The sequence below is a fragment of the Poecile atricapillus genome, chromosome 1 (assembly GCF_030490865.1).
Source record: "Poecile atricapillus isolate bPoeAtr1 chromosome 1, bPoeAtr1.hap1, whole genome shotgun sequence".
In the NCBI taxonomy this organism is placed as follows: domain Eukaryota; kingdom Metazoa; phylum Chordata; class Aves; order Passeriformes; family Paridae; genus Poecile; species Poecile atricapillus.
The window spans coordinates 36,103,289-36,130,824 of NC_081249.1; the positions used below are offsets into that span (position 1 = coordinate 36,103,289).

Consider the following 27,536-nt stretch of genomic DNA (forward strand, 5'->3'; position numbering starts at 1 on the left):
CTGACACTTGGGATCAAGGGTAATGCTAGCTCAGCATCAGCTCTGCTCGAAAGGACATAGATCCCCTTTGATAATAACAAGCCAGTTGTGTAGAAGACGCTTGATCCCAGGTCATTTTCCCTACCCCTCATATCACAGACCACAGAATAAGGTAAATATTTTTGTTTTCAAAGAACGGTACAGTGAATCAGCGTAACTCAGGTCAAACAGAGTTAAAATGCATGATTTGGATGTATGAATACCTTCTCTGATTTTTATTACAAGGCTGCTTGAATTCTATGGCCATATCTGGGAGAAACCAAGCTCATTTTCTAAGAAGCTATGGTTGACCAAAACTACAGTTATAAAACAGACCTGGAGAAGGCAAATTAACATCTAGACATGTATTTACTCTATCTACCATAAATGCAGAAAATGCACTGTTGCAGTGTGAATGATGTATTAAGAGCTGTTTCAAATATCTGGCACCCTTGGCCTTTTGTACAAACGATAAGCAATGCATTTAAGTCAATAGCCATCAGTTGTGATCATTTCTCTTTATTGAATTAGCAGTAATTGTATCCATTGAGTTATATCTTTATGACTTTCAAAACTAGTACAGTTTCACATAATAATGAATGATGATGAGCTTTTCCACTTTAAAAATTTTCTGTTTAGGTTGATGTTTAAAGAGAATCAGGGATTGTGGGCCCAATCCTGATTCCATTCAGATTAGCTGCCCTTCGTTATAGATTTTGTAGCACCACAGCCCGCATTTATATAATTATTGCCAACATCACTGTTGGAAAGAAGGTGAAAGAGGTTATTCAGCGATAAACAGGACTTGATTTCATTTATTTATTTATTCATTTATTAAGCCGGTGTGAAGTACAGGAAATAAAGGTTTTAGCGGTACAAACAGCCAAGTCCCAGTTTTTCAGTGAAGGCAGGGTATAGGCAAATCTCACCTGCTCACTGGCAGCGCTCATCCACCCATTTGTCCGTCCATTTGTGTGTCCATCCCTGTCCGGCGAGCCGGGCCGCCAGGGCGCTGGGGGACCGCGGCGCCGCTCCCAAGGCCGCGGCAGGATTTCCCCCAGAAGCCTGTTCCCTGTGTGTTCGTCTGTCGGGGAACCGCGTTCCTTGCGAAACCCGAAATGTCTGCCGGCACCTCCTCCTGAAATACCCCCCATGGAAGCGGCGGCCGAAGCCGATTTATAACTTCTGAACATTCGTCGGCCTTTTTTGCTTTGAAACCCCCACCCGCAGACTCTCGCGTTTCTCCCGTGTCCGAAGCGCTTCTCGGAGGTGAGACGGAAAGCAGGCAGATGCAGCGGGCGCAGGGGTCGGGACCGGGGAAGGATTGCGGTCGCAGCGCGGCTGCCCAGGGGCTCGGCGCCGCCGCAGCCCCTCCGAGCGCCGCCCGCCCCCGCCCGGCCCCGGCCCCCGCCTCCTGGTCCGGCCCGGCCCGGCCCCGCTCTGAGCCGTAAGTAACTCTGCGGCCATGGAAGGGCCCTGCGGCCCGACCCAACCGCAGGGAACGCTTTCTCGGCTAAAAAAGGTGACCTGAGCAGAGTAGCCACCGAGCCCGCGTTTCTTTGACTATCTTAATCTGTGTTGATTAGGTTATCTCAGAAACAAGCGCCCAGTTTTGTCTTGTTTTTTACTGAAAAATCATTTTATTAAGGTGGATTTTTATACACATACAGTGAGCATCGGTAGGATGCTGGACAGTAGAGTAAAACAGCTGTATTTGCGTAAAAATGATTAGGCACTGGACAATAGGAGCCCTATGATATATTTAGCTACAGGAGGATATTTTCAGACAATACCAGGGCTCTTCATTTCCTCTGGTTTACTTAAAGCAAGGATACGAAGAGTTAGAGGTCACAGTTTACTCACCGCTTTTACAAAAACACCGCTTGTAACCTTTTGCTTCTAAACAAACAGAAACAGCAGCATCACAAAATTGAGGTAGACCTATTTTACACGTCTCTGTTGCTGGAAGCATTTATCAGGCTCCGTGTTTACATTGCCTCACGACCGGCTACACACCACACATTTGTTTAAAAGTTTAATAATTAAGTACTTTCCTCCCCTCACTGGTGAAGTTCTCCTTTGATGCCCCTCGGTGTGCATAGATACCTAAGCTCCCACTTGAGTGCTAAGTTTCCGTCCCGGGAATCAGATCCTTTTCCTCCAAATTGCGTCGCCGGATCTGCAATTCCTTCCTCACTGCAAATTAAATTTAATTAAGCAGTTTACTTAAAACGTATTCGATGTTTTGTGTGAAAAGCAAACTGATTTCCTTGTTTTCTTGAGTGGTAGATTTCATTAGAGAACTACAGAACACAATTAACTCAAAATCTATGGGGCTTCGAAGACGCTTCCAATTTCTTTCCTCTCTTTTGCGAGCGGGAGGAGCAGGCTCTGCCAGGCTGAAACGCCCGTTTAGTTGAAAAGGGGTCGAAAGAGAACACTGGATTCCCAAACTGATTCGGGAAATACATCACTGTGCCAGTTGTTTTCCTTATAAGAGCTTCTTGGCGTCCGTCTAAAAGCTGGACAAGTATCACCACAAAGCCGATTTTTAAGCGAATACACATATTTCTTCAGGAATAAAATTATGCGAAATTGGCTCTTTATTAGAGTTTTTGGTAGGATGTTCTTTGCATGCCTCGACTAAAAGGTAGTGAAATGGCAGAAAGGAGCGCGGGAATTTCCTGGGATTTAACTTTTAATCCGTTCTGCAGATACTATTTTGGCAAGAAATCCCTACTGAAAGAAATTCGGTAACCCCCTTACTTCACAGAAGCGACTATGCCATTTACACTACCCGTGTTTAGCCTCGGTACAGCTCTTGTCGCGGACCCCTCCCGTGTGCCGCCTCCGCAGCCCGCTACCACCTCCCGGGGCAGCGCTACCGCCGCCCCGTTTGGCTGCTGCCGGCGACTCTTGCGGTGGAAGCGTGCGGGCGGCGGAGCGGGCAGGACGCGGGGGAGCGGCGGAGGGGGACAGCCGAGGGGGACCGCTCCCCCTGCGGAGGGCAGCTGCTGGCCGCTAGTGGGAGCTGTGGCCCCGTGGAAGTGCCGCGGGAGCCGCGGAGTGTCGGGCTCCGAGCGAGGCGTCGGGAGCACCCGCGACCCCCTGGCGCCCTCCGCAACCCCGGGGGACTTGCGAAGCCGCGGGGAAAGCATCTCCACCGCTGCCCGCAGGTAGCTCCCTCTGAATTAATGATAGAATGAAATAAAAGGACCAGGTGCCGTGCCGTTGGGATACCCGGCGTCTGAAAACGAACTGTGTCCGAACCCCCTCCCCAAGAAAATCTAGAGGGGAAGAGTCTCTGAGCAGTGGCCAGAGAAAGGCGAGGGAATCCGCAGCCGGCCCCGGAGCCCCGCATTGCCCGCCGTCCTGCATCCCTCTGAGGGGCGCCGCATGTCCGACTCTATATAGTGACGGCCCGTGGCTAATTGTCGCGCAACCAGATAAACTTTGAAAACTCACAGAACCCGTGGGAAGGGCCAGTGGGAACCTAGCGCGGAAGCACCCCCAGGCCTGCTTCCTGGCAAGGAACCCGCAGAAAGTTGTGCACGGAGCCCCGCGCCAGTGGGAACACGGCCCGGCCCCTTCCCGCGGCCCGGCGCGGAGGTGGCCGCCGCCGCGCAGCGCCTGCAGCCGGGCTCCCCCGGAGGAGCGGCTGCAGCGGCGGGCAGAGCGCGGGGAGCGCCGGCTCTACCTCTGCTCCCCGCTCTTTGAACGGCAGTGTACTCGGGACACAGTTTTAGCAACAGCGTGTTTTTAATGCTTATTTAATTTCACTTCCACCCCCCCGCCCCCGATTTAGCTCCATCTGGGTCCGCCGTGCCTCCCGCACAGCCCCGGTGTGACTCAGAGCGAGTGGACTCCGCGCACGCCGGGCAGCAGCCGCCCGCGGCGCGGCGGGGCCGGGGGGTGTTACCTGCCGGGCCGCTCGCTGGGCTCGGCGCGGCCCCGCCCGCCGCTCGGCGGTAAGTGACAGGCGCGGCGCCCAACCAGCGCGGCGGCCCGCCGGCGGCCCTATGAGCGGCGGCGGCGGGGCAGCGGGGCCGCGCTTATATGGCTACGGCAGCGCGCTGCCGCCGGCCGCGTTCCTGCGCCGGGGACTCGCAGCGGCGGCATAGGGGGGTTGGAAGCGCCGTGGTGGGAACGACAGTGGCTGGCGCCGCTCCTCTTCCCTCGCTCCTTCTCCTCCGCGGTGGGTTGCGCGTCGGCGCAAGTCCCGCGCCCGGCGTTCCTCCGTCTCAGTCGGCCGCCGCGGCGCGCACTGCAGATCGCGCAACGGGAGAGGGACGATTTGACGCTGCGACCCCCCCGCCCCCCCGTTTTGGTTTATTTGCTTTTTTTATTTTTGTAATCATTGTTGTCCGCCCCTGTTTCTTGCCTTGCTCCGCTCCGTGGTCTTTGCCGGCGACAAGGACAGCAGTGCCCCTCGGGGAAGCCAGAGCCCTGCGGATGCGCCTCCCCGGGACTCGGGGAGCTGACTCGGAGTGGATTTATTGACTCGCGGTTGCTTCCGAGCTGCCCGAAACAGCCCGGGCTGGTGCCCGTGCGGATTGCAAACTGCGGGGAGCAGTGAGAGACATACAGGAGGAGCCGCCCGCCGAAGCTGTGTCGTTTTCCCCCCGACCCTTTTATTTCTCCCGCCACCCTTTATTTTACCTTTTTTAAAATTTATTTTCTGTTTTACTTCTTTTCACGCGGGCCTTAGACACTGTGAACGCGTATGGCGCTCTGGATCCAAATGGGAGTTGGCAGTTTGAGTGGCATCTTCCAAGGCAGCCGGGAGACCCCCACTAAGAGGAAGGACTGAGGCGTTTGCATATTTTTGCTATTGCTGTTACTTCGGAGGTAGCTTGGATCTGACCTCACAGGAGATATTCCTACATGCGAGTGGCATACATGACTCAGTAGATCTGCTTGCAGCTCTCGCCAAGTGCACCGTCGACTCTTACTGTGTGATTTTTAAATTTTTTTTTTTAATTTGTTTTTGTCATTCTTTTTTTCCCTATCAATCATCCCGGCTGTTTGGATACCGGGCACCCACCCTACTGTTGCTGCTCAGGTGCGTGGGAAGGCGCACGGCGGAGTTGGTGAGGCTCCGGGGAGGGACTCGGTGCCGCCTGCGACCATGGCAGCGCGGAGGCGAGATGCCTCCGCCTGGAAGTACTGCTGGGGAGCCGTGATGGTTTTATGCAGAACTGCACTGGCGCGGTCCATCGTTTTAGACCCCATATATTGGAATTCCTCTAACCCCAAGTAAGTTTCCTTCCCGCTGCCGCCCGCCGTCTCTCCGGGGACCGGCGCTGTCCTCCGTGCGCGGGGGAGGGACGGGACGGAGCCGCAGGTCGGCCGCGGCCGCCGGGGGACACGGGGACGGGGCGCAGTGCGCTAGCGGTGAGCGGCGGGAGCTCCGGCCGCGGCTGGCAGCGGGATCCGGCCCTTCCCGGGGCGGGGGTTCCGTGTTACGGCGGAGCTGCCCCGTCGCCCCTTGGCCCTGGCGGGAAGATCTCGGGAGGGAGGAGGGAGGGGAGGCCGGGCCGGGGCGGCGTACCGGGAGCTGGCTGGGGAGTGGTGCGGCGGTAGCAGGATAAAACCTGCGGGCAAAGGTTCGGGCTCGCCCGGGCTGGAGCAGCGGAGGAGCCGGGCTGTGCTGAGTTGCCAGGAAAGGGTGATACTCTCCAACTTCTCCGTCTGCAGATGCAAACTCATCCCATTGATTCCAGCGAAGTTACATCTGCTTATAACAGGGCTAAATTTGGTTGTGGAGTTGATGGTATCAAGGCACATGTCAGTGAGTAATGAACTAAGCATTACCCATCACACAACCATTTAGTGTCATTCTTCATTAACAAATCCAAGCAAAAATGTACATGCGTTCCTAGGACCTCACTTTTAAAATTCACTCTTAAGAGAGATGCGTTATCTTTAAAAAAAAAACAAAAACCAGCAACCTCTTTACTTAAACGTACAAAATTATTGCTGTTAGAAAGAGGAACTTTTTGAAAAGTGCACTGTCCTAGAGAAAAGTCTGAGGCAGTGATGTAAGGGTACTTAACGCTTCTCTTTTGTCTCCTTGGATTTTTTGACATACAAAATGGAAGTTGGCTTTGTTCACTTGTAAGAGCCTCTGAACTTTTGTGATTAGAATCACTAGTTTGGAGAACAAAAAATTAAGAAACAGGAAGTAGACTGTAATGAGTTAAAGAAATTTTAAAGCAGAAATAGGTTAAGTTTTTTTATATGCATGCTGGAACTAAAGTTATATATATTTAAAATTAAATCATATGCAATGTGTTAATTAAATTTAGCGCTTCCCATTAACTCCCGTAAGTACATGTCTTGTTTTCCCGGGGGAAATGTAGAGGAAATGTTAGGTGGTGATGAGACAAGTATGAATGGAGTATTTCCTGGATCAGGGATTAATCCTGCGCAGGTGGTAGGATCTCTAGGAGTTTGGTAAAGATTTCAAAGTTAGAATTAGGAGTAGCAGCTCAAGTTTACCAAGCAGCCTTTCCTTAAAGTCATCATCTACTGTTGCTTTCATTAAAAGAAAAAATCACTATAGATTTCTGCCTGTATTATTTTTTAATCCTTGCTCTGTTTATCTTTACCGAGAAGTTTCCTGATATTAACGAAAAAGAACTAAAAAAAACAATCCTGCAGAATCGCAGAGGACTGCTCAATTCAGAGTCTTTATTTGTAATATTGATTGACAAATGCTTATTTTGTATATGCACCAGGTGGGAAGCCTGTTAAAATTTACCCCCAGTCACTGGCTCAGCAATTCCATGATGCTGCATATCTAAAGCCTTTCTTTGGCTTAAGAAAGGCACGGCAACACATCAGAGGGTGAAGCGGCCTGGCCGGTTGTAAAGCGGGCTTTATAAGGCTGTTTAGAGTCTCGAAAGGCAAAGGCTGGGAGCCGGGGTTGCATTGCAGGAGTGGGCCTGCTGTGCTGGTGGAAAACAGCCTTGAGTCGGCCTAGGAGGAAGGGGAATGCTTTTGCATCCCAGCCCTCGCTGGGTTTATGCCTACAGAGGTCACTATTCCAAAGCAGAAGAGCCGGCTGCTCGGGGCTCTCCTCTGCCAGCCCCAACCTGCTTTCGCTTTTTTTTTTTTTTTTTTTTAACTTACCTTGATCGCTTTTATTAGCCATCAGTGAAACGAAAGCATCCGAGCAGCTGAATTCAGCCCATCTCACAGAGCCTGGGGATATGCTTCCTTTGTCAAACACGATTTGTGTTTCCATTTAGTTAATTCTAAACTGTTTGATTACAAAAAAGGTTTGAATGTTGTTAATGGTAGATCTAATGATAATATCTAATTGCTTTTTCAACTTAAATGCACACTTAAAAATAGGTTGTGTTGCTGATGTAATTGAATTTTCTTGAGTGATTCATTGAGGCTTAATCACCACAGTGAAGAAGTACACTATGAAAATTAGTCTTTTCAATTGCTGGGGCTAGTGATTTATAGGCCTCTTGGAGGCCTGGAGTTTGAGGAGGCTTGCAAATGCATTCCTGATACTGCTGCTGGTGAGGCTCTACTTCTCGGAGCAGCATTTCTCACTAATTCTTCTCACACTTGTTTGCCTGAAGGATCCTGAATAATTTCTACTTAGATAAGATTGTCTTCACTCTGGATTCAAGCTGAATGTTAGCTTGGGAAGTAAAGCTGTTGAATAGATCTTGGCATGGTATAATAATAAAGCTCCTTTCTAGGTTTGAAATAATAACTATCTTTGCTGCTCGTTAATTTATTCGGGGAAGCTGTGCATTTAACTCTATTGAAAGTCTCAAGACATAAATCTGCTGAACAGGTAGGCAATTAAAATGGGAGAAGTTGTTAGGTTAATATAAAGTATGAAATAATAAATTTTAGGTTAAGGTGAATGTATAAACTAAATTGGTTTTGCACTGAAGTCTAGGGGTTATAATTTCTAGCAGGTGGCTGGGATGGAGAGCATGCGGTAGCTATTTGAACACAGAGCACCCCTCCCTGTTCCCCCCTTACTTTTTTAGAGATCTGCTTTATTGCCTTGACCAAATCATGAGATCGAAGTGACCTCCATAAAATAATTATACCTGCGACTTTATTGCTTGGGAGGTTAAACGTTGTTGTAGATGGTCTTGGTAGACTTTATAGACTTACCATCTGAAGAACTTCAGATTACCTGATCTTGAAAACACAGAGGAAAAAATACTCTAGATTTAACTCCTGTTGACACCTTTTAAATGGGAAACTTTCTGCCTGTGTTGTTTCTGCCAATACAAACAATGTATGCAGATAGCATGGATTACCTCAGTTTCACCTCACAAGGGCCCAGCACTGCCTTTGACACCCAGGACCACACGTAATGTTATGGGGGAGCTTTTTAATGAAGCAGTAGAGAAATTTCATTCAAAAAAGCATTGCTTACATCTAAATGTCGCTATTTCCCTGTGTGCTATAGGCTGGAGAGCAAGGCGGTTCTCCTTAGTGACATGTGCAAGGTTATCTTCATAAGTGGTGCCTTTGACACTGATTAAGTTAGATTATATAGCTGTTTTTCTCTCCCTCTGATAACCAGTTATATATGGGATAGTTCACAGCCTGCCTCTGAATGAATGCTAACATGTCAGAAACTGATAAAATAAACTACAATTGATGACACTGTTAAATGTTCTATTCAGTAGCATATAGACTAGTCTGCTTCTCATTGTATCTGAAATTCTTATTTTTGTAGGTAAACAAATGCACATTCACTACCGATTGAATAGCCCCTTGAACTATGCTCTGCAGTTTGCATTTGGGTTAATCTTGTCAGTTTTAATACAGAGGGGAAAAAAAGGAGAAAGCACCAGGGGTGGAATTGTTAGTGCTTTCACATCCACATTCCTCACATTTTGTCAGGATGATAAACTGTAGGTAATGGACAGCCCTTGTTTCGCAGGACAGGCAAGCCAGCCAGAGCACAAAGAGCTTGCTAAAACGCTATCTTACAACATGTTTGGGAGGCTCTCAGCTAGACAAGAATTTATTTGGGAGTCCTGTGCTGTGGGACTACACTTTCTAACCTAAGCAATTACAGCTTCAAGCTGAAGAAACAGGAGTGGAAGGTTAAGATGGTTTAAACACACGCTCCTAAATTGTACCCAAAACATAGCTGTTGACACTTGGCGTGTTAATAGATGGAGCGAGTGGTGGCTTCCAGTCAGTCCATTTGATAGTTCATTTGTAGCCAAGTCTCCAAAGCACAAGTGAATTAGCAAAATGAATTCAGAATAAACTGGAGGCCGATTTCTTGAGCTGGTTACTTTCCCCAGCCTTTTATATGTAGAATATAACTGCTATATTATTTATAGTAATTATCTTAAAGCATGTTATCTGTAAGCTGTGCTACGTTATTTCACTTTGTTTAATGAAGTAATTGCCTTTAGAAAGGCAGTGACTAAAAGTCATGCTAAAATCACTTAAGTTCTCCCTCTTCCCACACATGAGAATGCCTTCCTCTCCATTTTTTTTCTTCCCTTTTTTTTTTTCCTCTTCCCTGTTTTATTGTAAGGAGATCACATTGCTTGAGGTGTGATACTCTGGATCCTCTCAAATTCGGCCAAGGTTCCTGGCATGGGAAATCGGGAGCAGAGGAGCTGAGGTGACTGTTCCGACACGCTGGCAAGGACAGGCCTTTCAGCCCTGCGCAGCAGCCACAGGCAGGCCTCCTTTGGGGACCTTTTTTTCCTCTATGATCTGGTCTTCATGCATCCTGCAAACCTGCACGACTTGAAACTGCTTGTTGCAAATGAGAAGAAAGTGTTCTTCTGAGGAAAAAAAATAGTGATTAAAATGTTATTCATGTGTGCCTAATGTCTGTCTGCCTTGGCTGCTGACATAAAGAAACCTGTTTTTCTGGTCATTTATCATACATCTACATGGATTTGCTTATGAGCTCATTCTTTGTGAGGCGTTGTGGAAACTTACATAGGAATGTTAAACTGCTTGAAATATTTTGATTAAAATACTAAGTGCCACAGTATGTAGACTTTTAACTAGCACAGTGTTGTCTTGAAGGAGGGGAAGTTTTTTTGGGGGGTGGGGAAGGGAGCAGCAAGGGAGAAGAGTTTGTGGGGGAGTTGCATGAAAAAGCAGAGGAAGGGAGGATGGCAAATGGACAGTGTTAGAAGAGCTTGTAAAAAACTCCTGTGGCTTCATTGTCTTCTTAAAGCCAGAGAACACAAAGACAAATGCAGTTCAGCCTTTCTCCCATGATGGAAAATGTAAACCGTTGACACAGCTCCCATGTTTAACTTGTTTAATTCTCATTTTAAATTCAGTACTATACCAGCCGTGTGAACTCTGAAGATTTCTTTAGTAATCCATTTTGTAGTTCCGAATCAAAAACAAAGTGAAAAGGTCTGACACAATTTGCTTTTATTTTTAGGCAAATCAACCCTGGTCATAGTTAATAAGGGGATTACAACCCAGACTAGGTCTTTACAGATGTAATGTAAATCAAGGGCAGAGTATAAAGAAACTGATCCCTTTTGATTGAAGTATGGTAAAAAGGCATAGAGAAACTAGCAGCAGTAATCTGATTGTATGGCAATAAAACCACCATTTTCTGTCTTTCAGATAAAAATAATGTGGTAAATCCATGCAGTTCATAAGATGTAAAGGCAGATAAAGGGTGATGCCATGGCAACATATAGATTAGCTTGATGTTAGAAATGACACGTCTCTGAAAGGGGTGTTATAAACGAAGGGCCTTGCTCCGGGCTGTAAGGTATTATGTGAGAACCGCACAAAACTTGGGGGCCGGGATTAGGAACTATGAAAGGCCTACTTGTGGCTTGGGGTGGTTGGAGCCGTGAAGAAAAGCTGCTCAGTTCTTGCTCATTGGTGGTGTATAATATGGTAAAGATAGATTTCATTTACTGCTTTTTGCCGAGATGGGGGCCGATTAAAACTCGAGATGGCTGCAATTGTGAGGTGTGGAAGATTCTCCTTTTTAACTCCTGCCCTAGCAGCAGCCTTTCTGAAGAATTGGCTGCACTTGGGATTTGTTGCCTTAATCTATTTGGGCTTCGGGCAGGAGCATGCTGGCAAGGCACAGAGAACAGAGGGGAGAGAGGTAGTACTGGAGTTATCTGGAAGGAAAACAGAGAGCTTTTGATTTCAGCTGTGTTTTAGTTTGTGGTCTCCATCTCACACTCCATGGGAGCAGCAAAGATAAACATGCTGCATTGTCTGTGCCTAGACCAGGTGATACTTCAGCATCTCTTGTGTTTCCCATCCTTCAAAAATATAAAAGAAAAAAAAAAAACCAATTAAAAAAACCAAAACCCGAACAACCACAAACAAACCAGCATCTTCTCCTATTTACCAGTCAAGCTGCAGATAACCTAATGTCTCTGGCTCAGTCTCTAGGTGGTGTTTATTTCCGAAAGGCTGGCTGAAATCTAGAAATGAATGAGATAAGCATCTGCCTCCCCCCATTCCCCTCCTCCCCGGCCAATTTACCATCACTGGGATGAGTTTGATGTCAGCCCCTTGAGTTTAGCCGGCAGACAATAGAGCTATTGCTTCATCATTTATTTTAAGTGATCTGCAGCTGTAGAGGTAGTAAAATACCTCTCCTAGTACAGCTACTTGGATGTGTTTTTTCTTGCTTTTTCTCTTAAATAGCCTTTAAATAGTTAATACTCGTTTTTCTACCCAACTGACAACCCTGAACGCCCACAACTTAAAGTCAGCATTACATTGCAAATCAGAGGTACGATTCAAATGAGAAATATCTACTTTATTGCTTGTTCATTTGTCTGCGAAGGGGGGAGAAGAAAGTACTCTGCATTTGTTAATCGCAGTCTAGACACAAGAGGAAAAAACACCGAAGCCTACAATAACAGTTGTGTCTTTCTTGACTGGGAATGAGCCTGGGATGAGCTCGGCAAAATGGAATTCATGCTGTTTGTTTGGCAGTGCCTCGGACACTTTTAAAGTGCATTGGTTTTTGGTTTTTTTTTTTTTCGTTTGATTATTCCAGGTTTTTTTAATATAAAGATGTTAATTACATGCCTGAATTTATCATTCTTACCCTCTCCCATAGTATGCAGGAAATCTTCACAAATCTGACTGAAAAGGGAACTCCAGACCCCAAACTGTCAAGCTGTTGATGCTGATGTGATTTAACAAATGAAAAATAAACAAGTGCATATGGGAGCTGGACGGATTGGCAGAATATACAGGACCTGAAGTGCTCAGACGGGTTTCCTGTCTTGAAACTTAACCTTCACAAATCTATACCAAAAGATCCAATTCATTTGCTGAAATTCTCCAAAGCACAGGGGCAACCTCATCTAATTTACAGGCCGGTCACATTCAAGCACCTTGCATTCTGCATTTGACAATGATTGCTAATGGGCCATTCAACTAAAGTATTTGCTTGTTAACAGGGAACAGAGCATGATAAATGTCCAGCAAGCTTGCAGCCTCCTTCAGCTTTTCAAATGCAGACTGGTGCATATTTATGGCAGGCAAATGACAAAGGGAGAAGCTGAATTACTCTGGCCTTATGCTTTCTGTTCGAACAAGGGTTAAAGTAATTAAAGAAATAATGCAAAAACTGATGTCCTTTGTTTGCCCACCATTATCCAACGTTTAGCTTTCGAACCTGCCTGTCATGTCACATTTCAGAAATGTCCCAGATAAGGCTGGACAGGTTTGGCAGGGCACAGGGAGAAAGGGGGAATCATCTATGGAGAGCATCCTGGACAGTGGACCCCAGCTCTCCCTGCATCCAGAGTCTTTCCCCTCATGGTTCCCCTGACTTTAAGGAGTTTTCACTGATAGAAACTCGTAGGTGTACTTAAAACAGAGATTTTGCAGTTTTCAATCCCGATTCCTAAACGGGGGGAAAAAAAATCCAGGACTGAAGAGTGGACACGCTTTGAGAAAATATGTACATTGAGCTCACTATGTTTTTGGAAGCCATGAAAACAAAATGGCAGAACAAAAAACAGTTTTGCATTGCTCCTCCACTTCCAGATAGGTCTTAAGACCCCAAAAGATAAAACATGCAGACAGAAATTTCCTAAACTTCAAGTGTCTTCAGTGTCATTGTGAATTTTCTGTTTATTATTATTAGTTGGGGTTTTTTGTTGTTACCATATTTTTCCTTGTAAATTCAGGTTTAATCTTAGCCTATCTAGCTCTTGTTCAACTTCATGAAAATACCTCCAGTGATTTCAGTGGGTACTGCCAGTCCTGCAAGCCTGAAAGGACTTCACATTATAATTATTTTTCATTATAGGCAAAATTTAAATTTTCTTGTTATGAAAAGAAAATCTATCGTTTTACTCTAGGAAAGAGAACATATAGATTATTCTGTTGGCTGTGGTGCAGAGAACTTTCCTTTGATGTGATTATATACATTGTCAAAGACAGCAAATAAGGGCAGGACCTCTATCTTTTTTGGCAATCCTGGCCAGCCAACACCCAGTGTTTATTGAGGTATCAGCATGATAATTATAATGCAGCTGATTTAAACTTTGATGTAATAGTCTATGCTTTCTTCTGGTTTTAAACATAAGTTCCAAGCCAAAAAAGATAAAGGTTGGTAGAGGATTGTGTTGCTAGGTGAATCATTCCTTATGTATGACATATATGTAACTATAAGATGGGTTTCCTACCTGTAGTGTTCTTTTAAAATGTTTCATGGGTGGTGGCTAAAATAGGATTTACAAAACTTTATTTGGTAGGATCAGAGCTTAAAGTCAAGTTTTACATGTGTCAACAGAAAGCAAGAAATTATTTGGCTTGTTTTACACAGCAGGATAGGTTAGATGGTGAAATTATGTTAGGCTGAAAAATTTGTGATGCTGCAAATTGCTTCTCACTGTTTTCTTTGCTTTTGTTTGAATAGGACATTTATTTATATACCCAAACCAGAGTGAACAGCAGTGGGGAAGGTGAACATTTCACTGTAAAGACAAATGCATTTTAAAGCTAATAAGAGTGATTTGAAACTTTATTACCATTATTATTATTATTATTGTTAATTAAAGCCCAGTCTCACTTGAATGCTGTTTTATTTTGGATTGGGAGTTCTGCCAGACTCCAGCCTGTCAGAGCTAAGAAGACTCAAATCAAGTCCAGGCCTATTTCTGCAGCAAACGGGAATCCTGGCTCCTTGCCTGCGGATTCATTCAGGAAGACCCATCTGGCTTTTGATGTTCTGCAAGTTTGAAGCAGTTTGTTTAAGGAACCTATGCAGCCAGCACTGGTGGGAGCACACATAACTGCGCTTCTTCTGACTCCTCGTCAGTGGTGCATCGTTTCACAGTTTCATTTTTGCTTGGTGCTTACCATCTGCTTACCTACTGCCTCAGCAGCAGTTGGTTTCTATACCTGACTGGATGAAAGTGTAAATTTGGAGTTGGGAACATCTTGACTCCTTTTAAGGATTTGCAGTCCCACAGCATTCTCTGTCCACACTTCAGTTGCTTTCTTCATGTTTAATTAATTTCAGTTTTGTTCAGAAACAGTCTAGCTTAATCACTGCACAACACTTTACCTTCTTTTTTACCACTTTTTTAATCACTTGCCAACACTTTACCTGGGTTTTTGGTGGGTTTCTGTTTCCAGGGTATTTCTGAGCTATATAGATGAGCTGAATAGGGAAGGTCACATTGGCGGACAGATTACTTCAATGCCTGAAAAAAGTATTTAAAAGGTGGTTTTTGGTGTTAATCATTCTTTGTATCACAGAGTTTTCAGGCACTGTTTGAAGAAAACCAAAAGCCAGATCTTAGATTTATAGTGTATTGTAGTCTTCCGTTCTGTGGATCAGTGTGTGACACTAAGGCAAGCGGGACTGCACTGTGCTCCTACAGCCTGACTTGGGAAACTGTCCTTATTCAGAGAAGCTCATGTTGAGCATGTGCTGAATGCTGAACATTTTTGCTGAAGCAGGACAAATTAAGCATGAGCTGTCTTGAAACAAGGCCAGTGTGAAGAGGTTTTTTGGGGTTGGACAAATACAGATCTCTCCAGAGCTTCGTTGCCTTTTTTTAAAACAGAAAATGATGTCAGAAGCTACATCCCTGTCTGCTTTTGGATAGGGATGTATAGCCTGCCAGTAGTTAGTGTGTCACTTGTGCCACCTGGGAGCTCGAGCGAGTCTATCAGCTGTGCCTCTGGAGTCTGGTTGCACAGGTAGCTCTGCTTCAACTGAGTTTCCTGTGCTTTTTTTTTAGCTCACTGTTTGGTGTAATGCCAGCAGCACATTTCCACTACAACTGATCACTGATCACGCAAGAGCCCAGGTTTCCTCCTGCAAGAGAGGGCCTGGTTTGTGAGGTGTGCCACTGGCTGCCTCCCTGCAGTAGAGGCTGAACCAAATGTCAGTGTCTCAGGAGTGCAGGGCAATGGGTTAAAACTGAGTGGCTGGATCTCTGGTTATCCCTGGCTTTCTGCTGAACCCCTCCAGTGGACTCCTCCATCTGGGGCAGGGATGTCAGTTGTGTCAAGTGCACATTTTGGATGTTTACAGAATTTTTTTAACTACTGTAGTGTCAGTTTAGCTTCATTTCAGAGGCTCAGACATTGTAGTGGGTCAAAATCTGTCTCTTCTTAGGTCAAATATTATTACTGCCTTGAAGTAATGGCTGTGGCCACCTGGTTTTGTTCTTCTCCACATCAGTCAAACCTTGGAAAAGTTGGTACTTCGTGACATGAACATAGGATCTTTGTGCTTGCAAGTGGCTGAATCTTTGGTTTAATGTAAGAAGCAAGTGTAGACTGATTATAGCTCTCCCATTTGGATTTTTGCTCTAGGTAATTTTCTCCTTGGCATAAAAATGATTTTCCAGAATAGGTTTGTTTGTTTATATAATTCTGTTACTGATTTGGCATAACTTTTCCTGAAAGTTGTGAGTTAACAATTTGTTCTACTTCCAGTGTTTACTTATTCAGGCAAATGGTATGCAATAATACATTTTCTAACAACTGCAAAGTAGATGAAATTTTGTCTTTGCATTGGAGATGCAATCACCGATTATTAATGTCTCATCAACTAACAAGACAGTCCCCGCCCTCTTTTATAGACTTTGCTTGGAGCATGTCTTGAAACAAGACTGTACAGGTGTGAGCAAACTGTAGTTAAGAGAAGGAAGACTGCAAATTGGTTGGCATCCTTATATTGTGGCTGACATAAGACATTTGTTTTTCTAACAGGAATGGTAGAGAATAGCGCAGCGATAGAACAATCTGGTTTGCACTTTTCAAAAAGTAGTTCTTTGGCAAATGCCAGCTGCTCTCTGTTAGCTTTCTAAAAGCAAAGGCTTTAGTGACTTGTGTAAGAAACACACATGGTTTGGTTTGACTTTCTGTTCCATGCTAACTACTGCTCTGCATCTTTTCAATAAAGTGCCATCTCTCGGGTTTGGCACACCCTGCCTCTGTGAGCACAAGTCAAGTAGAGCAATGGTTTTGTGTTATGCTGAATTCATGGCACAGATTTTTTTTATTTTACTTTCTTTTTTATTTTTTTCCCAAAATTCAAACCATATAAATACCTGATTATCTTTGCCATGAGAGCAAAGAACTACTTTAATATTCCCAGTAGCATATTTTGAACAACAATTCTTTAATTAAAACAACATTGGTCTCTTCCTGTATTTCATGGCTAGCAAATGAGAGAAAACACCAGTGTTAATATCAAAGGGAGTCAGTTTTCATTACAGTAATGGTTCAATTGTGCAATGCTGTAGGCACTGAAATTTAATATTATTGTGACTTGTATTGTAATTGTAGGATGACAGAGGAAAATGGATTAAGTTTAAATATAAGTGTACACAGCACCACATGGACTTTGTCAAATGGAAGCTGAGGGTTGGTACAGGATGGGTCCCCCTCTGGCTCTGTCATAATGAATTAGTATTTTGTAAATAATTGGCCACTAGACTATAGATTTATTACCTTGTGCAGATCTATGTGAACACACACAGACATACATCGATTCTGCACTGACTGTAATTGTAGTGTGGAGTTGCAGAACAGGTTTATGCCTGTAGGCTTGCAGGGTATTTGAATGTCTAGGCTTCTTGTCTTCACCTTTCATGAAAATATTCTTGCCTGCCAGTTTGTGAAGTTTTGTTCTGAAGGATACACCCATCCTTTTAGGTCAGGCATTGCTAACATATGCATGGCCTCAGACTGGAAAGCCCTTTGTCATCCTGATGAATAAACTGAATTCAAGTTGCAGATGAGCTTTGCTTTAGAAAATTGTGCTAGGGACAACTAGTGTTAATGAGCAATATCCCCCTCTTTCCCTGTTGCCCATAAACATTCAGATTGCAATGGAAGACAGCAATTTAAACCATCCATTGCTGATCTTTTCCGTAGAAGATTAAGGACAATGAAAGCTAGATGTTTCATTTGTTTGCAGTGTGTAGGCAAGTGGAAGATGTCCCTAAAGCACTGCCTGATAGTGTATTAGTGACTAAACACGATGCCCTGTCATTTTACCCCATATCTTCACACTGTTCCTCAGATGTATGTTCACACTGAAACATGTTCTAATGTTAAAGTGCAAAAGGGGGCAGTAAAGTGCTATCCAAAAAAAATGTTTATTTTTATGGGTACTTTTTGTGGCAAAAGTTGCATTTCTCAATAGGCTTATAATCGCCCGTATTAAAGTAATGATCATAAGAATATCTTCTGTTTGAAAGGCTTAAAAATGTTGTCAAAGTGTATCATTAAGTGTTGTGGAAGTAATGTTTGTCCTGTGTATTTCTATGTACTTCTGTCCTTGAATAGAACCCTGAAACATGCTACATATTTGGAAGGAATCAAAGGCAGGAAACTTTCCTCAGATATATTTAGGAAGTAGCTATATGAAGCACTTCTGAAAGAATTCCAACTTTGCTTATCATCTCTGATTCTCATGTTGTGCATTACTTAGCACCACGTTTCTGGAAAAAGCAAAATGAAAAGAATGCTGAGGCTAGGGGTTTCTGCTTGAAGTACTAAAGTGTGTAGTGGTGGCATGGGTCAAGAGTTGGGCTCTCATCCAGACCCGCATGCATCATTTGTCAAGAGGTAACTAGAAAGAGCAACTAATTACAATGCACCTACTGAGTGTTTTTTCCTTCAGGAATTTCTCAGAGTAAGCTATTTATACAGACTGGCTGCTACTTTCCACTGCAGCCACTTGCAGGTTTTAAACTCTACACAGAAAGCACATTTCTGCTGAAATTAAATTAAGTAAAAAGGAGAATGTGCCCTGTGTGTTTCCATGCTTGTGCATGAGAGCAAGTGAGCAATGATTCCATTTGCTGAAGCTGACTAAGTCCAGCACTGTTGTGAGGTTCATATTTCTGTAAATGCTGATGAAATGTTAATATAATACACTTTAAAATAGAACATTGGTCATACTCATCCTTTTTTTTTTTTTTTTTTTTTTCTCCTTACTTAAAAGACTGTCGTGAAGCACATTAGTGGTTCTTTTGTGGTAACAGGAATTGATTTAGTAAATGGATCAGAATTCTCTAGTGCTTTAAGTACTTTAAGCAGAGCAGTAATGGCTTTCTGAATATAATACAAAAAGTTAATTGCTATTAATAGTACCTTATGTGGAGGTCATGTATGAAAACGGAGTATAAAATCTATATATTTTTGAAAAAAATCCTTAGATTTAGTAAAAGATTGGATCTTATGTATTTTCAACATTTCAGGCCTTACCCTTGTGGTAAATGTTCTGAGCCAGGTTTCACGTTCTTGTGCAAAAACCCCATTGCTTAGGAAATGACAGAAAAGTATTTGCTCTCAGAAGTTTTTTAAGGCAGGGAAAAACATGACTGACTTTTGCATGGGGAAAAACAACCATTCATTTTTGCACTCTGGATTTAATGGGGGTGGAGGGGTAAAACACAAGTTGGTTTGAAGGTATTAGTTACATAAGTGGGTTTTTTGCTTTTTTCTGCGAGTGAGAGCCAAAGCAACAAGGGAAAGGGCAACTTTCCAGCAAAACTGAACGAACTCTCGCAGGCAGAGATGACATCCCCTTGAAACAGATACGCGGCCCAAGCAGCAAAACCCTTATGGCAGCTGCACACCAGGCGGCTGAAGGCAGGATGCTGCCTTGGCTGCTCACGGTGGGCTGGGAAAAGAGCTCTCGGTGCCCATGGTTTGTGGTCACTCCAGGATGCTATGATCCCAACCTGAGACGATGTGATTCCCTGGAGAGGGACTGCAAAGTGACCTTCCTCTGTGGAACCCAGGATTGGGGTAGCCTTGAAGGGGAGACTGCGGCATTCTGGCGTACTTTGTGTGAAGAACGAGATCACATCTGTAACCTTGTACATCACAGCTTTTAAGATTTTCTCTTAAAAGAAACAGATTTTCTCTTTGAGTGTCTCCAATAAGACATGCTTGGTGTGTGCTGAGTTGCAGGTGACCTTCTGCAAACGTGAAGGGTGGAAGGAGTATGGTTTTGCCAAATATCACATCTTGGCTGTAGGGTTTGTGCTCTCTCAAGTGCAAGGGACCTTTAGACTTGTGATGATTCTAAGCTGAGTGGAATGAAAAAGTGTCTGTATTTCTGCAACAACACTAGTCGTAAGAGTTATTTGTTGAAGGAAGCTCATGACAGACCTTTCGAGGAGACCAGCTAGGGCATTTTCTGATGTGTTTGGAGACAAATAATGTCTGTGGGTGTCTCTGTACAGTAGAAGCTCTGTGCTTTTAGAACTGTGATGTGATGGTAGAATTTGACTGTCAAATCCAGCAGGTCCATGCAAAATAATATTTCCTTTAGGGAGAAGCATATGCACTCTAAGCCTTGGTTTACACATACTAGAAATCTTTTGATGCGTTTTAAATGCTTTCCTCTAGCTAAAGGTAGTGCAGTGAATGGATGAATGAAATGGCTAAAATTTCATCCGTATTCCTAATTCCCTGTCCACTAAAAATGTTGAGAAAATGTAATAATGCTACAGAATTATTCTTGTGTATGTTATTAAGTTTTCAGTTGCAAACATAGTGCATTGTTTTGCCCTACTGAAGTCAGTGGAAATCTTGAAACCAATGTCAGTAAGAACAGATCCAGGAAAAGGCACCAAGAACAGTTCCATTTGCATGGCTATTTGCAGCACATGAAATGGTGGCATCACTGACATTGTTGTGTCCAGCGTTGTGATTAGAACAACATCAAACTTTTACCATCCCCTTTTTCAGTGCAGTACAAATGTTTGCTCCAGGCAGTCTGACAGAAGATAGGCTCCTTCAGAGTTGAGGAAGAGTGAGGAGAATGAGGTACCCCAAATTCTAGGATGGAGATCAGCTATGGTTTCAGGGGACTGCTTCAAAGCACTTATGAACTTACTGCAGGTTTATTTCAGGGGAGCCTGAACATAGTTTTTTCCCTTACAGTAGAAGTGAGAAATACAGGACTTGCTGCTTTACCAAGTTGTGTTATAATAATTTATAATTTGACTTTGTATACTGTCATACTTGCCATTAAAGATCTTAAGGGATGAGCATGAATATATTTGTTTATTTATTTGTTTGAATTCCATTTAGTTTCTAGCCTGCAAGTCCCATTAATGCTAGTAACCATTCCTTACATAAATTGTTTCATTTATTGTGTGGAAAAATGTTACATATAAATAAAGGTTAGCAGATTAAACTTCTTAAATTTTATTTAAATTCGAAAACATCCCTGTTTAGCATGTTGTGTAAAACTTTCCTGTATTATTAAAATGATTTAATAAGACTGCACTGGTAAAGAAAAGTATCTCCCAAAACTCATTTAAAAGAATTTTAATAGTATGAAATGCTATACTTTTTTTTTCCTCTCTAAGTTTCTTTTGCTAGTCTATGTATAAAGCCAGTCTGTCATCTTGCTGTGTCACACTATGGTATTTTTTCTTGCAAAGATTTTATGTAAGTGTAGTGCCTTTTTTCCTCATAAGATTATGTACCCATTTAGAGACAGACTCCACATTAATCTTTTTTTGATGAAGCTTGTTTTTCTGTCTGTCTACAGCAGTTACTGATCCTGTTCTCATTGAAATGGTGTTCACTTAATCTATTTAAACTGGAGTGAGATGAGTCCTGTAAAATCACTGCTTCTGCACAAAAAGCACTTTTTTGTATACTGGGTGTATACCTTATATACACATGGCATATTTTTGTACATGGTATTGAATATGACAAAAATGAATGTGAAAGTTTTGTGTAGAGCTTTTGCAGAGAGCTCTGGTATGTGTTTTTGGATTTTATGCAGTGCGGTGTTTTTGGGAATCAGGAAACTGATTTTCTGCTACTTCGCTGAAATCACTAGCCTTTTCCTGAAACTTATATTTGCTTTGCATCAAGCTGGTAGGACGTTTGCCTTGCTTAAGTATTTCTCCCGTGGACAAAGTGATACTTGAAATATGAATGTTGTTATTTTCTCAAAATTCAGATGATTAATACATATGTTATTTAATAACCATTCTTTTTAGACAGGACTTGTACATGGAATGTAGTTCTGTATCCTGCTTCAGTTTGCAGTTTTACAAGTAACGGACTAACATACTGTGTTACTAGCATTCATAATATTTCCTTAATAAAACTTTTCAATTAATAACTTTATAGTCAGGCTCCTAGTTAAAACTTCATAAAGTTAAGTGGGTAGGATTCCCCAACAGTAGGTTTCAGGCTGCATTTTAAGAAGCGTCTTGATTGTTCACATTTTTAGGATTATTTTTGTGACATTACTTTAAAGCTAACTGCCTACACCAATTAGTTTGGGTAAGTTATTAAAGCACAGAAAGTTGGCACTGCCTCCCCAGCTAAATATATGAGCCTTGCATCAAGTACTAACATGCTTTCTAAAACAATATTTATTTTATAATTACTAGAATATAGTTAAAGCTAAGTGTGCATATATATATATATTCGTAGTATGTGTACATATATGCATACGTATAGTTTTGCAAGTTGGAAAATCCCTGACAAAACACTTGATTACATCACTCTATACTAATTAACAAAATCTCTAAGAATTTTTTCTGTTGCTAATTTTACAATTTCAGGAATTTCTGTGTACTAAGAAATGGCAGAATATTCTCAGTGAATGAGAGTGTGGGCAGGTTAAGTTCTGCTTTTTTTTTTTTGAAAATTTGCTATTATGAGCTTAGGCAGGTTTGAGTGGTTGTCATTAAGCAAAAGTCCTTTGTCATTTAATATGGTTGAATGTGCTAAGTTTCTTTAAACAATAAGTAGGTTCTTAAGAAATTCATTGGAAGTGAATATACATTTTATGTTTTTATAAAATTTCACAATCAAATTTAACTTCTTGAGGACTTTGACAAGTAAGGTTGCATTAGTGCCAGGAACTGCTGCTGAGGCTTAAAGTAAGTGTGGTAGATAAAATCACTGAAGTGTCGATGTGACTCTGTTCCTAGTTTCTGTTTGTATGTCATGTGACTTTTTGGTCAAGTACAGTAATTATTTTTAAAAGGTTTGGGAACTCTGCAAATTGTTGTTATTTGATGAGCTGCATGACTAGTTGGACATGTGGGAGGGATTCACATCCTTTGGCTTTTGCACAGATGTCAAATGTCGCCCACAATACACCAGTTTTGGGCTGACAGTAAAAATGCCATCTGTATCGAAAAGTGCCAGACAGAAAGTGCATGAATTTCATCGTACAGCTTATATGGTACTTAATATACTTTTCTGTGCTTTCTCACAGCAGGCACCAGGATTATTTATTGTGAGCAGGATTTTTCAAATGCTTTAAGAGACTCTCTGTATCTGACTGCTGACAGAAATGAGTTGGGAATCTTGCTAAGCTTTTCTCTTAAGTTTCTCTTGGGGTACAGGGGCCTGTGTTGGTATTTAAGTTTTGCAGTAAATCATACTTAGAGCTGAAATGCAGAAAGCTAGAAGGCTTTTTATAGAAAGCAGTCACTATCCTGACTACTTTGAGAGCATGTCACTGTCCCAAGCCACCAGTGGATTGGTAACAGCCTCTACAGGATCAGTCAGTGGATTCTGGAAACACCTTGCTTCGTCTTTATTATATCTCTTTTGATGGGGAAAAAGGTTTTTAATTAGTTGAAGGCTCATTTTGATCAGATTTTTAAAGCCATTTTATTAACTTAATTATTATAGCCACCATCCTGCAAACATTTCATCAATCTTGATGCTCCTTTGGAATACTTAAGACAACATCAACACTTGCAGAAATGAAGACTCAGGATCAATCCTGAAGTTTTTCTAACCTCCACCAAGGCTCGTTTTTTGTTTGTTTGTTTTTTCAAGTAGAAGATCTTCAAAAGTAGGATCATAAAACAGTAGTCTTAATCCTCCTGACATTTCATAAATAGCTTCAGAAAATGCTTAGTACCCAGCAAATGATTTATTTAAAGTCTTTATAGAAAGTACAGTAGCAAAAGTATTACACATATGCAGGGATAATAATCATGCCTACTACTAATCAGCCACTGTAAGTTTTGTGGTTGAACTGAAATGCATGAGGTGAAACTTTTTTATTATCTCCATCCGTATTTGGGCTTTGTTGTTGTAAGAAAATAAGGAAAGTAAATTGGAAAAATATCTCTCCTAGCAAAGGTCATGATCAAAACTGCAAAGTGTGGAAAAAATTTCAATACAATCAAGTTTTCAGATTAATCCTTGCATTTTAAGCCTTTTTTCTTCCCTAATCCCATCAGCGTTAGATCCTACAAGTTCACACACACACACAAGTGGAAGGAGATTTACTGAGTTTAGTTCTAAAACTGTACAGGCTTCAGAGTCATAGCAAGAATATTCCCTGCCATAAAGTCTAACAAGTGCATTGGTTTAAAGCTCTTGTAAAATATAGTTTTAAGTGTCTGTCAGGGACAGTTCTGTCATTTTATGGGACAATTCCTGGCTGAAACTAAGGCTCACAAGTGTGCCTTCTCTCCTGCAGTTGTTTCTGAGGATTGCCTGGCATACCATCTCTCAACCCATCCTGTTTATGCTCAGTTTGCATGGAGAACATGTACTGTGGCTGTTTCATGTATATACGCAAAGTCTAAAATTAGAATCAGTGTATTTTGTTTCTCAGGGCAGCTTTTAGGTTATATTATTGATAATGATGGACAGGAACATTTATCTAACCTTACAAATTTCCTATTTGTTATATATGGGAATCTAAATTGATTAATTTACAAGCAAAGATTTAGTCATTTGAATTGTCATGCTTCATATTACACAGTCCTGTTATGTGAAGAAGAATTGCTGGCAAGAAGAAGTATTTGCAGCAGTGGGATCATACAGTGACCAGACTTTGTCCTGGCATGCAGATGGGGGAATATGAGTGATTGTCATCTTCCTAATACAGCAGTGCTGCACAAGAGCAAAGTTAAAATGGGGCTGTGGTCAGACAAGGCAGTAAAGTCAGTCACAGGTGACGCAGGTTGGTTTGGAAACTCTGTCCCTTTGCTTTTGCCTGGTCAGAGTTGATCTCCAAGGAGAGCCAAAATCAGAATACGTGCTGCTCCCTTGGGAATATTTGCTGGATGGGATCCTACTCCCCGCCTTTTCTTCATACCATTGCAGAACTGGCCTCTCCCTCAGTCATAGGATCATGGAATCATTTAGGTTAGAACAGACCTGTAAGATCAAGTCCAGCACTGCTGTGTTCAGCTCTAAACCACATCCCTAGGTGCCATATCTACACACACATCTGGTTGTCCTTCACCAGGCTGGTAACTCTGCAGATGCATTGCCCCCTTTCCATTTCAGCTTTCAGGAGGTGGTAGTCACTGTATTCCTTTGGCATGTCTGAAAACTGGAGGAGGAGGTGCAGCTTTGACCCATCTCCACTTCAATCTCAGTTTGAACAGCCGTGGCCAAGCCCAGTTTCTGCAGTCTGGAAATTACGCTGCACAGCACAAAAGAGCGCAGTGATTTATACATCAACAGTCGCTTTTCTTGCCATAACATTTCATTGTTCTAGTTCCCTAAATCTGTAATTACGTGTCTTTGTCCTTCTACGTGCTGCTTCATAACAAATATAATTCTTACACTGGCTTTGTGAGTGAAAATAATCCTGCTCAATTAGCACAGATCATAAACTTGAATTGTGTGGAGCAAGCAGTTGTAAATGATGGATTTGAAATTTGGGGCGTTGCAACATCCTTTAATTTAGTGGGTTCTCCCCCACCAGTACAAAGGAGCTGGTGGCTCCTTTTGCCAAGCCAGAGGCTGGAGGTCATCGACGCCTACAGCTTTGTTCTGCATGGGCCTTGATACTCTAATTTAAAGTTTCCAGGAAGGCTGCCTGTAAATAAGCTAGATTTACTACGTGTGCTGTGTAAGTATTAGCACTTGGAGAAGGGTGTTCATTAGGCAGGAATTGTTTCACTTGGTTTTTCAGGCTGATTCTCCATTAAAGAAGATCTTTGGAAAATGCTGGCAGGCAGGAAAAAGGGGAAAGAAAGTCAGTCTTTTAGGTCTGTGCATTGAGTACATTGGTTGTGTTTCTGGCTGTTGTTCTAAAACATGCACTTCTTGGCCTTAATTGAAATAAATATGTCTTAATGGAGAGAGAAACAAACAAAGCTGCTGTGGCTTTTGTCCCTGTGAGAGCATGACTCTTCATTTTGTGGATTAATCAATACTATAATTATTTGTATTTTTCTTCCATGAAGAAGTGATCATGTTTGCCTGTTAATTAATATGAGTGGGAAAGACAAAATACTATGTCTCACTGCAAATACTAAAGCTCACTGCCAGTTTAAGAGGTCTTCCCAAAAGCATGTTTTCCCAAAAGAAAAAAAGCATGCATGTATTTAACTACTAGCACAAAGAAAAAAGAGCTAAAATAATGACGGTAATGGTGGAATTTGTGAAGAGAAATCATTCTAGTGGAATGATCGCACTGTTTTGAATTTAAGTGTTTTTCTCAGATGCATGTGTGGTCCATGGATCAGGTAGATCTCTGTCCATTGCAGGTCTGTAGGCATGGTCCTGGTTGAGTGAGTGACCGATGTTCCTTTGTGTTACACCAGTAATATCAATCAGCATGTTTATATATTGTTAAAAGTCTTAAGTTTTTCCTGTCCCACATGGCTATTCAAGGGGGTTGAAAAATTGTTTCTGTCATTCTCCCATGTCCAAAATTAGCAAAATATGTGCAAGAATAGTAGAAATATTGGCAAAACAAGAGAAACAGAATCATAGTTCACCAGGTATTGTATTAGCTGCTCTGCATGGCTAAATGCAGTGCAAGAAAAAGCAGTGCCTGCCAGAGAGAGATATAAAATCTGCTAGAGTGCCCAAAACTGGGATAAGGACTAAAAGACTCAATCCGTCTATAATTTCCAAGATCTAAATAAACAACTTGTTGATAGTGAATCAAGCCCAAACTATTAAGATTTGGTTTGCTCAGTGTGACATTTTGGTTTTGGAAACTGTGTTAATTCCTGTCTGTTCACTGCAGTTGATACTTTTCTGCATGAGATTTTATTAAGTGTCTCAAATTTTACCTTTTCTTCTCTTCCCCCATCTCCCCTATATTTTTTTTTTTCCCTTTGTTTTAGATTCCTTCCCGGACAAGGATTGGTACTATATCCACAGATAGGAGACAAACTGGATATTATATGCCCAAAGGTGGACTCTAAAACTATTGGCCAGTATGAATATTATAAGGTCTACATGGTTGACAAAGACCAAGCAGATAGCTGTGCTATTAAAAAGGACAATACACCTCTACTTAATTGTGCCAAGCCAGATCAAGATGTTAAGTTTACCATCAAGTTTCAAGAGTTCAGTCCTAATCTCTGGGGCCTGGAATTTCAGAAGAACAAAGATTATTACGTCATATGTAAGTTCAAGCTTTCAGTTGTTCATTCTTTTAGTTTAGATATAATTGTTCGTTATTTTGCATGCTGTCTTGTACATTATAAGCAAACTAAGAGGAATATGAATGGGTTTGTATATTTTTATCTGAAAATGATTTCTTGCTGGCATATTTTCAATATTGTTCCTGACTTCCAAAGGGTCTCTGTCTCTTTTTTCCTTGGTTTGTGTAAACTACATTTGATTATACTTCTATGCCTGTAAAAGGCTTTTTTTTTTTTCTTTTTTTTTTTTTTTGTGCACATATTTGTGTCCTGTATTTGCGTTAGAAGTTGTGTGCAGCTAAACTGTGACGTGTTTCCTGCTCACCTGTTCATCAGCCCTGCTGATGTGCCGTGCTGTTGGCCTTGGCCTTGGGTTCTCTTTTTCCAGAAGCAGGAGTACAGTGACCCAGCTGTTCTCAGATGAAGCATCCTGTGTGACATGCCTAGCCATTGCTCCAGGTGGTTGGGGACTCTCACAGGAAGCATCTTTTGGCCACTTTGGTGCCAATTCTGTCAGTGTAGTTTCCTCACAAGGGTTACTGGTAAGGGCCTGTAGTTGGACATGCCTTTCTATATCCATACAGTAACTAGGAGAGTTCTTGGGTAAAACCTAGACTAGTCTGGTCTTAAATTTTATCCTTTTTCATGGTCCTG

The 27,536-nt window shown here is 42.4% G+C and overlaps 1 protein-coding gene across 1 annotated transcript in view; it reads left to right on the forward strand.

The window, feature by feature from the left end:
- Positions 1-4,114: 4,114 nt before the first annotated feature.
- EFNB2 (ephrin B2) overlaps positions 4,115-27,536 on the forward strand; it is a 45,672-nt gene continuing 22,250 nt past the window's right edge. The window contains exons 1-2 of the mRNA XM_058862291.1: positions 4,115-5,274; positions 26,580-26,863. Of these exons, the coding sequence (XP_058718274.1) occupies positions 5,147-5,274; positions 26,580-26,863 (412 nt within the window). The 5' untranslated portion in view covers positions 4,115-5,146. The remainder of the gene's footprint in view (positions 5,275-26,579; positions 26,864-27,536) is intronic.